General features: G+C 37.0%; 1 protein-coding gene across 2 annotated transcripts in view; it reads right to left on the reverse strand.

The window, feature by feature from the left end:
• IDE (insulin degrading enzyme) overlaps positions 1-17,379 on the reverse strand; it is a 121,000-nt gene that overhangs the window by 62,507 nt on the left and 41,114 nt on the right. For both annotated transcript variants that reach the window (XM_007471559.1, XM_007471560.1), the window contains exons 4-5: positions 15,238-15,407; positions 1,039-1,161 (exon numbers count right to left, since the gene is read on the reverse strand). In XM_007471559.1, coding sequence (XP_007471621.1) covers positions 1,039-1,161; positions 15,238-15,407 — 293 coding nt within the window. The remainder of the gene's footprint in view (positions 1-1,038; positions 1,162-15,237; positions 15,408-17,379) is intronic.

Genomic DNA, 17,379 nt, shown 5'->3' on the forward strand with positions numbered 1-17,379 from the left:
ATGTCTATTAGAATTTTTTAGAAATCCCCAAGTGGGATCAGATAGCACACAGTGCTTTTTATAGAGTGCTTCTGTTTTCTATTTAATACAAAATTTTCCCAAGTTATGAAAACACTGTCATGAAACTATTTATTCATTCAATATTTACTTACTGAGTACTTATGATGTGTCCAGCACTAAACCAGACAAAGCAGTGAACAAAACAGTTTCTATTCTCAAGTAACTTACATTCTGGTACAGCAGACAACAATAAAGAATATTTAATATTTCAGGTGGTGATAAATGTTTTAAAGAAAAATAAAGCAGGTGCGGGGAGACAAGTGGGAGAAGGGATGCTATTTCCTATAAGATGCTCTATTATATACCTATAACATCACTATTTAACCAATCTTCTGTTAATGAACATTTGGCTTGCATCTAACTTTTCACTAATAAATACTATACTGAAACATCCTTGTACATCACCTGGAACAACTCTGATTCTTTCCTTAGATTGCACTTCTCGAAGTAAAAATGTACTTTTTAGGGTGATGTATCTTGTTAAACTGTCCTCCAGAAAGTGTGGAGGAATTGCATAAATTGTATACACCACAAATACAAAAGAGCACCTCTCCTCATAATGGGTATTAGTTAAAACAAAACCCAAACCAAAATTATGGTAATTTAATAGGGGAAACAATATCAAACTTTGTTGCTTTCTAATAGTTTTCCTAGTTTATAATCATCTGTCTTTTAATTTTTTTTAGTTTTTCTGAATTTTATAAGGTCAAATCTCTCAGTCTTGTCCTTTATACTTCCTTTCCTTGCTCTTAATTTATATTTTCTTCAGGTCTCCATTTTAAATCACCTAAGCTTCTTTTTAGAACACAGTGAGTTAAAAACAAAATTCCCCTCCACATATTCTCCAACAAGATCATTTTCAAAAGCCTCTGAACAGATAAAAGGAAGTGTCTTATATCCTCCTTCCAATACTTTGAAAAAGCCAAAGTGGAAAACTAAGATTATCCAACACCATGAAAAAATTTTAAGGATTCTTACCTCGACCTAAAACACAAATAGCCATTAAGTTGGATGAATAATAAGTAGAATGGAATTTCAGTAGCTCTTGTCTTACATCAATGCCTTCTTGGTTTGGTCTAGTCTCTAGAGTATATTTGTTACCTGAAAGGAAGGAAAAACATTTCTAAGAAAAAGCAAAATATGCAAATTTTAAAGTCTTGCAATTATTACTGACATTGCTATAACGTAAACTTAAAATACAGAGTCCAAACAAACACATATAATGATTAGTCAAATATGTTTGACCATAACCTGGATAAACAGGATAGTATAGTACAAACTAGTAACATTTTAATCTACAGACAGTTTTCCCTCAAGAGCTTAAAGTGCCTTATAAAAATTATACTTCTTAAAATTCCTAAGAGATAGTAGGTATTATGAGCACTTATAAGAAAAAATGAGATCCACATGGCCTCCATTCACACTTACTTTAACTTCCAGTTCCCTAGGTGCTCCACAATTAATTGAACATAGTCACTGAGGGATCTTTTTGGAACTTGCCAAGTTACTTGTGGAAAGAAATGTACTATTCTTGGCTGAAGCATTAAATTTGTGATGTGAATTCTCATTAATTTGATCTACACTGGTAAAAATAGGATGCAATGCTATTTTTGTAAGTCTCAAGCAATGTACATAGCATATCACTATGAGATCTTATGAAATTTAATAACTAATTCAATTAGGATAAAATATGCATGTCAAAAGCAAATAGTCAAACTCTCTAAGTAGTACATTTCTAATAAAGCTCTTGCCATTTAAAGGCTGGGAGGTGGAATTTCAATGATTGGTATCTCTCTAAAAATGGCATCTTGACTAGAAATACCCTAAGATCTAGTATAATAACTTTTATTATTGCTCCTGCTTATACTATTAAATGGTCTACTCTTTTTCACCTGCATAGGTGAAACTATGGCAGAACATATTCTTGATGTGTTTTATCCCCTTGGGTTATTATAATGGCTGATGACCTGGCATTGGGAGAGTCCCCTTCACTAAACTGGGTATCTAGAGAGAGCCACCAGATGGCGTTCTCAGACCCAGTCTTTAGCCACGCAGAGCTAAAGATTCTGAGCCAAGATTCATGCCCCAGAATGCTTCAATCAACAGATCTAGTGGAGTGTGCAAGAAAGAGCCCAGCAAGTACTCATTAACCTTTCTCTAGTCAGAAAGCAACCAAATGTACTCATATTCACTAGCATAGCCTGATAATCAAGTCTCCAGGTTCTTTATCAGTCCTCTCAGTTTCACTAAAGATCCAGTTCAACTCCAGATCTGCTCTGCTAGGGGTCCTAAAATACCCCTTCATTCTACCTGAGGAATCCAGGTGATATAAAAAGTATCGAGGGGCCTAACTCCTCAGAAAAAAAAAGGAAAAGAAAAAAAAAAAAAGCTTTTTGCTGGGTAATGGTTTGAAGTTCTCTCATATTAAGGTAAACCTCGAGTATTGATGGTACCTCCCTTTTATACTAAATGAAGGTTATAAAAAGCCTCAGTTCCAGAGAGACTAGTCCTTAGAGCTTCCTTACTCATTTATACTGCCAAGCTCAGAGTCCTACAATATGTGCATCAAGATCCACACACTGGGACACCCAAGTTTGGAGAAATTATGTTTTATTTCAACAGACTATAAATGTGACAGTGTTAGACAGAAATCAGATTTTCAGTCTAAGTGTGATATGCCTATTCACAATCTGGTCAATATTCTGGTTAAAAAAAAAATCTCAAGTCAAAGTATACAAAAACCAAGATCATGGCCTCCATCTAGAACTTAAAATTCTTTCAGTTTGACTAGTTCTAGCTCATTCTGCTTTGATTTTAATGTACCTGAATATCTTACAGTTCTAATCCTTACCCTTTATCTTTAAGTTCATTTAAAAACACAGAGATAAAGCAAGAACATACCCCAAATACACTAAGACATGTATCACTGGCAAAATACTGACAATGCTAGAGTAAAAAGATCCAGAGGACCACAACAGAATAGTATACCACACAAAAAAACAAAGAATTCACTGTTCATATGCAACAGCATGGAGGAATTTCACAACTTTAAGGTTGAACAAGAGAAGCCAGACAGACACAGAAGAGTACACACTGCATCATTTCATTTATATAAAGCATAAAGACAGGCTAAACTAAGATCTGAGGCATGAAAAGTCAGAACAGAGATTATCCTTTGGTGGGTGGATAGTGACTACAAAGGCGCAGAAAGAGGTGCTGGTGGTCTGTTTTTTGACTGGGTGCTGGGTCCATGGTGTATTGAGGTTTTGAAAATTCAGTGAGTTGTACATAAATAATAGCAGTATATTCATTCAACTGATTCTTCAAATAGCAGCAAAGTAAAAACAACAACAATTTATCAGAGCCACACACACTTTTCAGTTATTATATTTCAACAAAAAGTTAAAAAAAAAAACGAGCCAAAGGAGGCACTCTGTCAACAGCAACCTGACCTACCTAAGGTACAAAAATCTAGTGATTCTGTATCTCTGGCCAAACTTCTAAACAGAGGCCCAATCACTTTTGTTCTGAAAAGTGGCTTTTAGCCACAAATAGATATCATTCTGTGAATCTACATATTCATTTATTTGCTACCTAGATGCTTTTAGGCTTTCTAATATATGATGACACAAGGAAACTGTGTTCTGTTTGGGAACATAGCCCAGAATGGCAGTCTTGTATCCTTAGAAGCTCCTGAATCAGAAAGAGGAAAAAGTTCTCCACTATTACTCTCTTGGGGTCAGGATAGTCAGCTCTTAATACAATGACAGAAAAAACATGAACATTAGGTAAAAATGGGCCAAAGAGTCAGGCTTGTTATTAAGTTTATTAGCCCTTTTATAACAATTTTTTTAAAGTTTTTTAAAAACAAGAAAGCTAGCTATAGTGGAAGTTCTCAAGAAAGTTAGTTGAGGAAATAGAAGGAAAAGCAGGACATAATGCACAGAATTCCATAATTAGTCCTTAAATTACTGAGTAGACTCCGTTGCTATCAGTGCCATCATCCCCAGGTAGGGAGGTGCAGAGGAACAAGCACTGGCTTTGGTGTTGGCAGAGCTATCATCAAATCCAGGGTCAAATGTCTTCTGGCTGCATGACCTTGAACAAGTCACCCTACTTCTCTTAAGCTCAATCTGTTGTCCTGACATTGGTAGACTTATATAACACCAAATTAAAAAAAGAAAAAAGATGTAAAAAAGCATAAGACTAATATTTAACAACCAATAAACAGAATAGAATATCTGATGACACCAAGTGTTGTGGTGACGGTGAAATGAGAACTCAGACGCTGCATGAGGGAGTGCAAACTAGATCAACCACTATAGGAAACAATTTGGCAATATCTGTTTAATCTAAAAGATGTACATATCCTAATATACAGTAATTCCACTCCCAGAATTCCACTCCTAGAACCCTAGAGAACTGTGTACAAGGAAACATGTATAAGAATGCTTATAGCAGCAATGGTTCGTCAACAGGAAAATGGATAAAGAATATTACATGCATTCAATAAATTTTTCAGATAGCAGCAAAAAATAAAAATAAAAAACTTATCAGAGGGGGCTTCCCTGGTGGCTCAGTGGTTAAGAATCCGCCTGCCAAGGCAGGGGACACAGGTTTGAGCCCTGGTCCAGAAAGATCCCACATGCCACGGAGCAACTAAGCCCATGCGCCACGACTACTGAGCCTGCACTCTAGAGTCTGCGTGCCACAACTACTGAGCCCGCGTGCCACAACTACTGAAGCCCACGTGCCTGGAGCCTGTGCTCTGCAACAAGAGAAAACACCGCAATGAGAAGCCCACACACCACAACGAAGAGTAGCCTCCACTCGATGCAACTAAAGAAAGCCTGCGTGCAGCAACGAAGACCCAACGCAGCCATAAATTAATTAATTAATTTATTTATTTATATATTAAAAAAACTTATCAGAGGCACACTCTCTAATATGGATAATCCTTACAAATATACCACTGAATGAAAAAACACAAGTGGTAGATAAATAATAATAAAATACCATTTTTATAAAACTAAAAAAACTATACAACATATTGCTTAGAAATAAATGCATGACTTAGCAATGTTTTATAAAAAAAAGCACGGGAGTGACAATCACCAAACTTAAGATAGTGGTTATCTCCCGGGAGCAGGGAGAAAAATGCAATTGGAGAAGTGTACAACAGATGCTCAAACTGTATGCTCAAAGTGTACAACAGATGCTCAAATTGTATTAGTCACGTTCTGTTTCTTTAAGTAGTGTGTAAAGAATGATCTGGCAAATGCTTTTATACTGATCTCTTTTATGATAAATAATAAATTCTGTAAAAATGTTACAGAATTTAATATAATACTTGATGTACAGCAGAAAATAGGCAATAAACAGTATCTACTTCCTTTATGATTTGAATTGTAGGAGGGATTCCTGGCTTCTGAGTACAGCACAGAAACCGTTCCACCAAAGTAGGGAAGAAAGCTCAGTAAATGGTCCAGATGACTTTCCTCTACCTAAGAATCCATATGTGGAGAACAATGTGAATATGGCTGGAATAACAAATACCAGTTCAGTCTCTAGACATATACTGTCCTAATTTAACACTAATTCAGGTGGGTCATTTATATCAAATTAAAATGCTGCTACAAAAATCTTGAATCCTACCTTTCTGGCTCTCTCACTGTAAGAGTGAGCTCCAGCAGAGGCTTGAGGATGTCAGGGTTGCTGACCCACTGGGACCTTCGGCTCTGGGCCTGCCAGGAGAGAGCACTGGCTTGGCAGTTGGGAGATTCAGGGTTTCCCATCCTGACTCCATCATCGACTAATTAAGCAACCTTGGAAAAGTCTACAAATATCTCCAAGGGGTCATTTATTTTATCTGTAAAATGGGGGTAATATGGGTACATGCCCCATTGTGAAAAGCAAGGGTCAATCCCTGACTCCTTCGTTTACTAGCTGTCGAGACAAGTTTCTTAACTTCTCTAAGCCCCAGTTTCCTTATTGGTAAATAAGAATAATAAGAGAACCAACCTCACAGGATTGCCATGAGGATTAAATGAATAATCTGTGTTAAGGCTCAGCACAGCATCTGTCAGACAATAATTACTTAATAGGAACTTGGGTTGCTGTGAAGTTTACGGAAAGTGATAATGGATATGAAGACGGTTTTGTAAATTGTAAGCTCAGTAAATTTTATTTTATATTTTCATTATAAGAACTATAAATTCTATTTTTAAAAAAGCTTACAAACTCAGTACTAATGTATATGAGTGCTAATTTTCAAGTAAATAGAATATATTTTCCTGGAAAATTCTAAAGCTAGCCAAATATTTCTTATACTCTGTAGGAAGGACTCAGTTTGAAGTTTTAGAAATGTGTTTTAGAAATCAAAGCTGGCTCCAACTGTATGTCTCATAAGGTTCTCAGGGAAAAGTCATTTGATAGTTATAACCATGAAACTTTTAATTGTTCTCTGAAAACCCGAGATTCTGAAGGTTAGGTTAATATATCTACAGTTATTATAACCTTTTTTTCTTTTTAAGCTCTTTCTTCTTGCTATAGCAATCTTCTAAAAATCCTGGAAGAGACCAAAGCCTTTGGAGATACATAAATTTTCCTAAAAAATTAAAAAGGACAATTTTCCTGCAGCTGGGTAAGTACATGTAAGTACAAGATGGGAGTTACAAAAGAAAAGGGGACTTGAAGTGAAAGCCTCTTAAATGCCATAATAAAGCACCTGTACACTTGTAGTTTTCAGTAAATTTTTAGTTTTCCATAGACACATTTCCTAGCAAGGAAAAAAAAAAAAAAACTAACAAAAGCCAGGGGAAATTTTGGAGAATAATAAATGACTAAGCGGGCTGAAACGTATCAAATATTTTTATATCTATGAGTTTATCATGATACTAAAAAAACAAATTAGTCATCATTCGAGGATGCTAGGGAACCAACTCAATATTTTGAAAACTGGTAAATAAAGGGAATGAATCAAACATTTGTCTTGCCTTTCCTATAATTGTACCACTGTGTAGGCAAAAGTAGAAAAAGAGATTTTCTTTTTATACTAGTATTCAAGCAAATCAATATGAGAAAAAACAATAGAATTAGAATTAGAGAGATGATGCATCGAGGATGGTTGCAACATCATAAACAGAAAACTAGACATTATATGCCCCTGAGGAAAGAACATATCACCACCTGTGAAGTCCTCCCCCAAAAAAGACAAACATGAATCTGATCAAGCCTCTATATCCAACTGCCAATTTGTGGAAATACAGAAGACAGAGGAATATGTTAAACTACACTGTTGGCAATGCAATCAGCAAAAGCTAGGCTGTGAAAAGTTCTACACAATAAATATCCTGATTCTTCAATAAATAAATTCCAGGGGGTCAAAGGGAGGGAGCAGAGGAGAGAGATGAAGAATGAACCTGTAGACTAAAAATTTTAAAGACACATTAATCACTAACATTTGACACTTATGTGGATCTTTATTCAACTAAACCTTTTAAAATCATGACTTTTATGAGACAACTAGAAATTTGAACACTACCTGCATAGTTGATGATATTAATGATAATGGTACTTTTACCATGTTTTTTAAAAGTCATTATCTTTAGAGACATATATTGAAATATATGTGAGTGAAATGATATGTCTGGGATCTTTTCAAAATAATACGAGGGGGTGACTGAGAATGCAGGTCAGACAGGACTGGCCAGGGGCAAAGTGATGTATACACAGGGTTCGTTATAGTATTTTGTCTACTTTCGTACATTGTAAATTCTTCAGTTAAGAAGAGGAAGGCATGGAGGGAGGAAAGGGAGAAAAAAGTAAATGATTAACTTTTATTGGGGTCTAATTTTTTGTGTCATTATCATCATCCCAGGGTCAAGAGATGTTCAACTACCTTCGGGTTCATATTTCACAATATTTTTTTTGGTCCTAATCCACTTTCCTACTCCTTCCTAAAAAAGCATCCTTTATTATGGCCAATAACAGCCAAGGGCTCACTCTTTGGTCTTTGCTTCTTGTCATGGTTTTGGGGGTCAACCTAACATTATCACAAAGAACATAGGCTTAAGAGTTCAGACTGATTTGATATTGAATCCCATAACCTACACAGACACTTCTGCTACCACCCTCCCTCTCTCCCTCCTCCCTGTATTCCCCACAAGGCTATGAAACTTTGGTCTAATTATTCTGTCAGTATTAGTTTTGGCATCTGTCAAATGGGATGATGAAAATTTCAGTATCGTGGTTAAAGTGAAATTATATTAGGTAAAACACCTACCCAGTGTGTGGCACTTAATACTCATACAATAAATATTGTTCCTTTTCTTCTTGAGTGGCTCTTCCTCTACTTAAGAAAATCCTACCCAACCTTCAGGAAAATTCAATTTGCATCTCCTCTGAGATCCTGGAGAATTTAATTCTAGGCAAACCTAAAGCAGGTAGAACAGTAGTTAAAAGCACCAGACCTGGCTCCAGCATTCAAAAAGCTGAGTGACCCTAAGCAATTTAATTACCTTCTCTGAAGCCTTAGTTCACTCATCTATAAGAGAGAAATAATAACAGCACGTACCTACTGGGGATATTGTGAGAACTGAGTTAAATAATCCAGGCAAAGTGCTTAGTACAGCACTCAGTAAAAATTAGCAAGGAGGAAAAAAGAGAGAAGAGATTATGATCCTGGAAAATCAAATCTGAGATTATACTCCAGTGAAATCCTGGGTTTGACTTGCCTCTCCGACTAAACCAGAAACATCTTCAGTGCAAAGACATTGATTATACTTCTTTGCATTTTCTAATGCACTTTACATGTAGAGGACCTTTAAAAAATTACTTGTCAACTGAGAGAGAAAGAGAGATAATCTGAGCACATTTATGACACCCTATTCAGATTCTTATGATCCTGTGGTACATGCTACAAAACATAACTGTCACATAACAATTAAGAAAGAAAAACATCACCCATATCTAAATACAGCTCCACCCTCTATTTCCAGGCACTCTCCCACTTTGCCTTTCATTCTATCAAGGAGTGCCTGTTTTGTTTCCCTCACCCACATCCTGACTTCCTTCTTTTATTCCCTTCTCAGCTGACTAAACCCAGTTGCTCCCACAGTGTCTGTGGGGTTATGATTAGAGACACAGATCACTAATGAATAACCAGAACTAAGTTTTCCCTTTCCTGTTCCAAACTACTTTTAAAAATTCAAGTGCTTCTGCTTTTATTCCATGGAGATGCAGAGAAAAAAAATCTTTAAAGGCAACAGGGCAGAGAAAAGACATATAATTTATCAGGAACTATGGAACTAAAACTAAAGGCATATGTGAGTGATAAATGAAGGGGCAAAGGGAATGTGGTCACCAACCACTGGTTCAGCCTAAAAACAGAACAGAAGAACAACACTTCTCTAATAACACTGCCCAACAGTCAGTTCATCAAACCCACTGACTCTTCAAGCAGCCCTGGCTGCCCCTCACAACTTCATGGCAAAGACCCTTTCAAAGTTTTGCTGTCTTTCACAGCTACTGATCCTCTATTATATTGTTATTACGGAGGCTACTATCATTTACTGAGCACCTTTATGGCCAGACTTTTGGCTAACCACTTCACATGCACAACCTCTTTTAATCCTCACACCAACCTGACATGGGAGGAAACTGAGGCTTACAGAAGCTAAGAAACTGGCCCAGAGTCTCTCTCAGCCATTCAGTGGTACAGCAAAGATGCAACCTCAGCACAGCCCACCTTCAGAGGACAAAACTTTATATCACATAGGAATATGCTAGTGGGAGGTGGGATTCCTGGCTGAAGTCTGAGGCTAGGAGGATCACACATGGAGTCAATGAAGACGTGTGTGTGTGGAGACAGATTTAGCACATAATATCTACAAAAATGACTTTGAAACAAAGTAAATGACTCAAAACAGCCTTTGCCTATTTCTCTAGTGAGCTGTTTTATCTTTTACTTATTTACTTATAGAAGTTCTTATCTGCCATATGCTTTGCAAATATCTTCACTGGGTATGTGCTTGTCTTTTGTTTTTGTGTTTCTATTGAACAGAAATGTTAAGTTTTAATGAAGTCAAATTTATCTTTAAATCTATGGCTTATCTTTACCTCTAAAAATATGGTTTGTGCTATGTGTGCTTGAGAACGCTTTTCCTATCTTAAGATTTTTTAAAATTCTCGCATATTTTCTTCTAAAAGTTGTATAAAGTTTTCTTTCTATAATTAGGTCCAATCAACCTGGAAGTTAGTTTTGTGCATGGTATGAGATGAGATCTAATTTTACTTATTTCTACATAGATAATTGCCACTACACCAGTTATTGAAAGGTCCATCCTTTACCTACTCATTCGTAATGTACCTCTGTCTTATGTCAAGTTTCCATACACTTGCAGATATGCTTCCAGGGTCTACAATCTATTCTACTGTTATCTTCAGGTATCTTTGCACCAGTTCCACTACTGTAACAACTAAAATTTTGATATCTGGTAGAAGTAGTGCCTTCTTTGTTGTTCTTCAAAATTATCTTAGCTATTCTTGGCCCTTTACTCTTTCTTATTAATTTTATAATCAGATTATAAAATTATAAAATAAAAATTTCTAGGGCTTTCAAACGGCACTACACTGAATTTAGATAAATTAGGGGTGAAATAACTGAGTAATGTTGAGTTTACCCATTCATGGACATGGTTTATCTTCCTGTTTACTCAAGCTTTTTTTTTTTTTAATTTATTTTATTTATTTATTTTTGGCTGCATTGGGTCTTTGTTGCTGTGTGTGGGCTTTTCTCTAGTTGTGAGCGGGGGCTACTCTTCATTGTGGTGTGCGGGCTTCTCATTGCAGTGGCTTCTCTTGTGGAGCACGGGCTGTAGGCACACAGGCTTCTGTTGTTGTGGCATGTGGGCTCAGTAGCTGTGGCTGGAGGGCTCTAGAATGCAGCCTCAGTAGTTGCGGCACACGGGCTTAGTTGCTCCATGGCACGTGGGATGCTCCTGGACGAGGGCTCGAACCTGTGTCCCCTGTATTGGCAGGCGGATTCTTAACCACTGCACCACCAGGGAAGCCCTACTCAGGCATTCTTTTATATCCATTATATATTTCTTGCTCTTCTGTTAGAGTTATTTCTAAATACCTTATAGATATTTTTATATTGTAAATGAAATATTTTTTCCTGTAGCATTTTTCTGATTACTATTGATACAAGAATGCAATGTTAGTGTTTCTCTTCTTTTGGCAATGCTGGTGAATAATCTTATTTTTAATGACTGATCTGAAGAGTTCTTAAATTTTTTATACAATCATATGGAAATAAGGAAAGTTTCCTTTTGCTTCCTTTCAACCTCTTACTTACCATGTTTTTTTCCCTTAACTTCCTGCAATGACTAGTACCTACGGCACAACTGAACAAAACATTGATTAGAGGGTATTCTTGTTTTGTTTTTGTCTTTCAACAGAAATCCCTTTGAAACTTCAGAATTAATCATGATGTCTGGCATAGGTTGTTATCAACTCAAGAGTTTTTTGTTAAAAAAAAAAAGCGTTTTTTGTTGTTTTGTTCATGAATGAGTGTTTTGTTGTTTTGTTCATGAAGGAGTTTTATCAAATGCTTTTCCTGGGTCTATCACTGCCTATGAAATGACTGCCTATCACTCTGAATTACTTAAACTGTAGGTTGGGACCCACTCGATTGTGCTGAAATAAATTTAATGTATTGGCAGACCAGAATTTTTTTTAAAAGAAACAATATAACAGAGGGTACCAGACTGCATCTGAAAATATAAGAAAGATATTGTTTGGTAAAACTTTTGTTTCAGTTGCTTACACAAACACGCATATATGTGCTCTGAGTAAAATATGCTTCTTACTGTGGGTTATATAAAGAAAAAGTACTGTTAAGAACTAACATTTTATGGTAAGGTTTTCTTAAAAATACAGAACACAACGCTTGGTTTTTGTTCATTTAAAAATACCCAGCTTTTCCTGATATTAAATAACAATAATATTATTAAAATAATATTTTAAATATTAATGTTAAAATAATAAATCATAATCCCTTGATGGACAAAATGGCCCACATTCACAGAAACATCTGAAGTTACTAAAAAGTAATAGAAGTAAATTAAGTATGAATTTCTGACAAGGATTCTTCTGCAAGAATAACTTTTGCAAAATTTTATACGTGTGTAATTTCTAAGGTAAGGGTGTACAGCTTTCATCATACTTTCAAACTTGTCTGTGACCTTAACAATCGACATAACGTCTACTCCAAAAAGTTCAAGGTTAGTTTATATTTCTAAAATCAGTAGGTAACTTGGTATTTGCATTACTTATATCACATTTTCTGCACTTTTGAACTGAGTCTGGCTAACTCACCTCTTAGCTGTTTATATTACCTCATATTTTGCTAACTGCCTAGCCTTGTCAGTGGTTAAAAAAGAAATATGCTCTTAAACTCCACCTCTACGTAACTGACCTCATTCAATGTTTTTCTTTGCCCATCACTCCCGAAACCTTCTTCTAGGACATTTTAAGATTGTTTCTTGTTTGTGACCAGAGGTAATACTGCTCACCTTATTCAGTGGATTTATTTCTGGAAGATCTGTGGCTGCTTCCTGATTATACTGATTGTGATTTATCACCAGTGAGACTATTTAAAAGAAGGCAACTCCCAAAGAGGAGCTCTAACACGCTCTGCACAATAGCAGCATTGTTGGTGGAGGTATCTAACCTGCCAAAGGGACTATTTAAAGGACAACACTCATTTGGATGTAGTAATTTGAAATTTGGTTTTTAAAACTCAGTCCCTCTTGATATACCATGTATGCTGATGTCCTCTACGAAAGCCACTTTTCAGATAATTAATCATTACGTAGACATTTTAGAGACCACAATATTCACCTTAGCAGTGATGCTGTCACAGGGTGCCAAATATGTCTAAAGAATACAGTATCACTGCTTCTAGTTACAATTTTTTTTTTTTTTTTTTTTCTTTAGCAAGGTTTTCAGACTTGCTCAGTGTCATTTTCAAATAAATGGCAGAGTCAGCCTTGAAACCCATGCGTCAGTCTCACCAACCAACATATCAAGTCTTCTTAAATGATCAACTGAAAAGACTCACTTACCCATTATGTAAAAAACAAAGAAAAGAGAAAAGATAAACACAATAAAGTAGATCAAACATACATATTTATAAGGAAGATCATTTTTTATTTTTTATTTTTTTTCAGTACGCGGGCCTCTCACTGCCGCGGCCTCTCCCGTTGTGGAGCACAGGCTCCGGACGCGCAGGCTCAACGGCCACGGCTCACGAGCCCAGCTGCTCTGCGGCACGCGGGATCCTCCCGCACCGGACCAGGGCACGAACCCGTGTCCCCTGCATCGGCAGGCGGACTCTCAACCACTGTGCCACCAGGGAAGCCCTATAGTCTTTTTTTAAAAGTCCCCCAAATTAACTTATGTAATAAGCATAAATTTTAAGTACACTAAACAATCTATTATTTTTATGCTATTTCATAATCCCTAAAGCAGTATTTTAAAATCACAGCAATCTTTTTTTTTTTTGCAGTACGCGGGCCTCTCACTGTTGTGGCCTCTCCCGTTACGGAGCACAGGCTCCGGATGCGCAGGCTCAGCGGCCATGGCTCACGGACCCAACCGCTCTGCAGCATGTGGGATCTTCTCGGACCGGGGCACAAACCCGCGTCCCCTGCATCGGCAGGCGGACTCTCAACCACTGCGCCACCAGGGAAGCCCCCACAGCAACCTTTAACAATGATTACATCTGGTGAAGTGGTAATGGCAAGAGTAGATGAAGAAAAGGGCAACTTTTTGTTTTTGCTTTAAAAAAAAAAAACTTTTGTATCATTTAAATATTTAAATTAAATGTACTTTTTAATGAAAAACTGAATGAAGAAAAAGGGTACAATTGTAAAATCAAGAATCTCTACATTTATTTTATTCTACTCCCTGTTACTCCCCACCTCCAATCTCCTACCAGCATGTTGCAGCACTTTGAGAGCAGGGACCTGTGTGTCTTCTATAGTCATGCCCGGAGCAGACACTATGCAACTACCTGTAGATAGTACAGGTGGAGGTGGTGGGAGCAGGGGGGTTCAACAAGCCTTGAAGTGAGCATTCTATTTATTCAGAATAAAGAGATCTATTATCTCCTCCCTTTGAAATGCTGGTTAATATCTACTCACAGGGACTTCCCTGGTGGTCCCCTGGCTAAGACTCCAAGCTCCCAATGCAGGGGACCTGGGTTCAATCCCTGGTCAGTGAACTAGATCCCACATGCCACAACTAAAAGTTTGCATGCTGCAACTAAAAGATCCTGCATGCTGCAACTAAAGATCCCACATGCCACAACTAAAAGATCCCACGTGCTACAACTAAGACCCGACGCAGCCAAATAAATAAATAAATATTTTTTAAAAATATCTATTCACAGCTCTAACTGCTCTGTTCCTTAAACAGTCAGACCCCTATTTGTATGGGATGGCCAGAGTAACCTCTAGAAGGCTAAATAACTGCTTAGGTCACTGTTACTACAATTTTGAGAATATCATTCCACGTATTACGTACAAAGTCCAATGCCAGAATCACTCTGTTGTACACCTGAAAATTACATAATATTGTACATCAACTACACCTCAATTAAAAAAAATATCCAATGCCAAGGGCCCAACTCCTGTTGACATCCTTCTTTTTGAACTACTAGCCAAAATGTTACTCATCTGTTAAAGGGATTATTACCACTTCATTCTTACTATTTCTAAAATCTAAATTCAATTCTATCACCTTGTTATCCAACAAACTTGCTTCATATTTGGTCACTCTTCTTCTCAAAAAACTATCACCTTCTCCATGAAGCTCACATACCTAAGCTTTAACCTCTTCTTAGGTCACAAATCACAAATATAGGTGCCTACATAGGGACCTGCCAGATAACATATGTGTAGGGGCATGGTTTAAGAAATACCAAGGAGTAACACTGATGTAACAACCATTTATCAGCTCCAGACTCTGAGTTTATGAACAACAGGGTAGGTGGGAACAAGGAGTTCTGCCATCTTCTATCCTGAACTGTAAAATACAATACTGGGCAAAGGAGCCATGGTTTAAATGAGGTCAAGGAGAATGGATGCATTAGAGCCGCAGCTGACAAACCTGTTCCAAATTTGCTGAAGGGGTGTTTGGGATTCCCTGTAGCTTTTTCCAACTGAAAGAGTCTCCAAGCATCATTCATCACATTCTTCTCATGTTCTGAATCAACTGCATTTACCTCTCTGTCTTTGCAACTCTCATCAAACAAGGGGCACAGGAAAAACTGTGCAAACCTAAGGGTAAGAAACATAATTAACAATTTGAAAGCTGTTATTTTAAGTGGTCTTTTAAAAATATGTTTAAAAAATATGTTTGAAACTTAGGAAATATGAATTCTACAGAATAAGAAAAAACTACCATTGCTACTAAGAAAAAAGGAATATAAGTTCTAAGTAACAGAAGAAAACTATAATATCATACATATGTAAATTCAGAGAACTCTACCCCAGATATGTTAAATGATTAGTGAAGATATAAAAAGATTAACACCTCTGATTCTGACAATTCCCATGTGTTGTTACCACACCACCAAGCAATTCTCCGACACCAGCTGAGTGGCCTAAAATTCAACTCAGTACTGGTATCATCAGATCTCAGAGGTCCTACAAGACTGCCCCCAACTTCAAACACCAATTGCAAGTCCAGCTTGTCACCTGGGCTTCTGACCAACTGGCTGTAGATCAGAGGTTCCCACGACCTCCTCCTCGGGTTTGATTAATTTCCTAGATTAGCTTACAGGACTCAGAGATATGTTTTACTTACTAAATTACTGGATTTATTATACAAGGATATGATTCAGGAACAGCCAGATGAAAGAGATGCATAAGGCAAGGTATGTGGGAAGGGTATGGAGCTGCCATGCCCTCTAGGCAGGCCACCCTCCCCAAATCTCCATGTGTTCACCAAGCTGTAGGTTCTCCAAACCTCGTCAGGATTGGGTAAATCACTGATCACTGGTGACTGAAGTCAATCTCTAGCCCCTGGACTGAAAGTTCCAACCCTTAATCACAGGGCTGGCCCCCCTGGCAACCAGCCCCCAACCTCAGATTACCAAGGGACTTCCCCAAAGTCACTTCATTAAAATAACAAAAAGCAACTTTGGCTCTCATCATTTAGGAAATTCCAGGGGTTTTAGGAGCTATGGGCCAGGACCAGGGACAAAGACCAAATATATATTTCTTATTATAAAGCACAATACAACAACAAAAAGTCAGGGCAGACTTATGAGACAGAAGCAATGTATTTAAGATTTACAATTCGGCATGTCTATGAAAATCCCTGTTGTATATGCCTAATTCTCCAAGAAAGGAAAAGGCAGGTGATGGTTCTTAGGCAATAAATCTTAAATTTACAGTTTTAAGTGCAATTTCACTAAGACTCAGGCATTTTAGGACACACTAAGTGACCTAGTTTTAAAAGGCTCTATCTGAATATTTTTCCTTTGTATAAAGAAAAGGAAACAAACTTTAATTAGTAGAAAAAATAATGGAGTGAAAAACCTATGACACAGTAGTTTGACTAAGACATAATTATGGGCTTTTATGAAATATTAAGAGAATTTTAAAAATTTAATAAGCAGTGGTTCAGCAAATAACATGGCATGTAACTTTAACATAAGTAACCATTATGCTTTTCTTGAGGCTATTCTTTAATAGTAGTACCAAAGCTGAACTAAGATTCCTTTAGTTAATAAATTAACTCTCCTATATCAGGTTACAATTTAAATCATGGTTTCATATAGTAATAAGTCTTCTTAAGAAACTTTAGACCCCATCTTATAAAAAAACAACGTCCAGAATTCAGATGAAGCCAGGAGAAGAGGCTCTGTCTGAATGCGACTACTACTCAGTGGGCCTAAGAGACTCCTGGGTTTATAAACATCTCAGCAACTGCACCTCATAGTCCAGCCGTCAAAAAGACTGTTACCATTACTTGATATTATTTTAAGCACATAGTGAATACAATCCCGTGCTAAGTACTTTACACATACCAATCCAAAGGGAAACTCCATCTATCCAGAGCCTATAATCAAAGATATATGGAAACAGATAGTTCTAGACATATAACCACTTTTACCTACCTCAGTTCAGGCTGGGAAAAGTGCCTAATAACTACATACCATAGCTGGACAAGTCCACATAAAGGGTCATGATTCTGACACAGTATAATCAATATTTTTGAAAGATGCTCTATATGTGGTTTTTT

The sequence above is a fragment of the Lipotes vexillifer genome, unplaced genomic scaffold (genome assembly GCF_000442215.2).
Source record: "Lipotes vexillifer unplaced genomic scaffold, Lipotes_vexillifer_v1.1 scaffold325, whole genome shotgun sequence".
In the NCBI taxonomy this organism is placed as follows: Eukaryota; Metazoa; Chordata; class Mammalia; order Artiodactyla; family Lipotidae; genus Lipotes; species Lipotes vexillifer.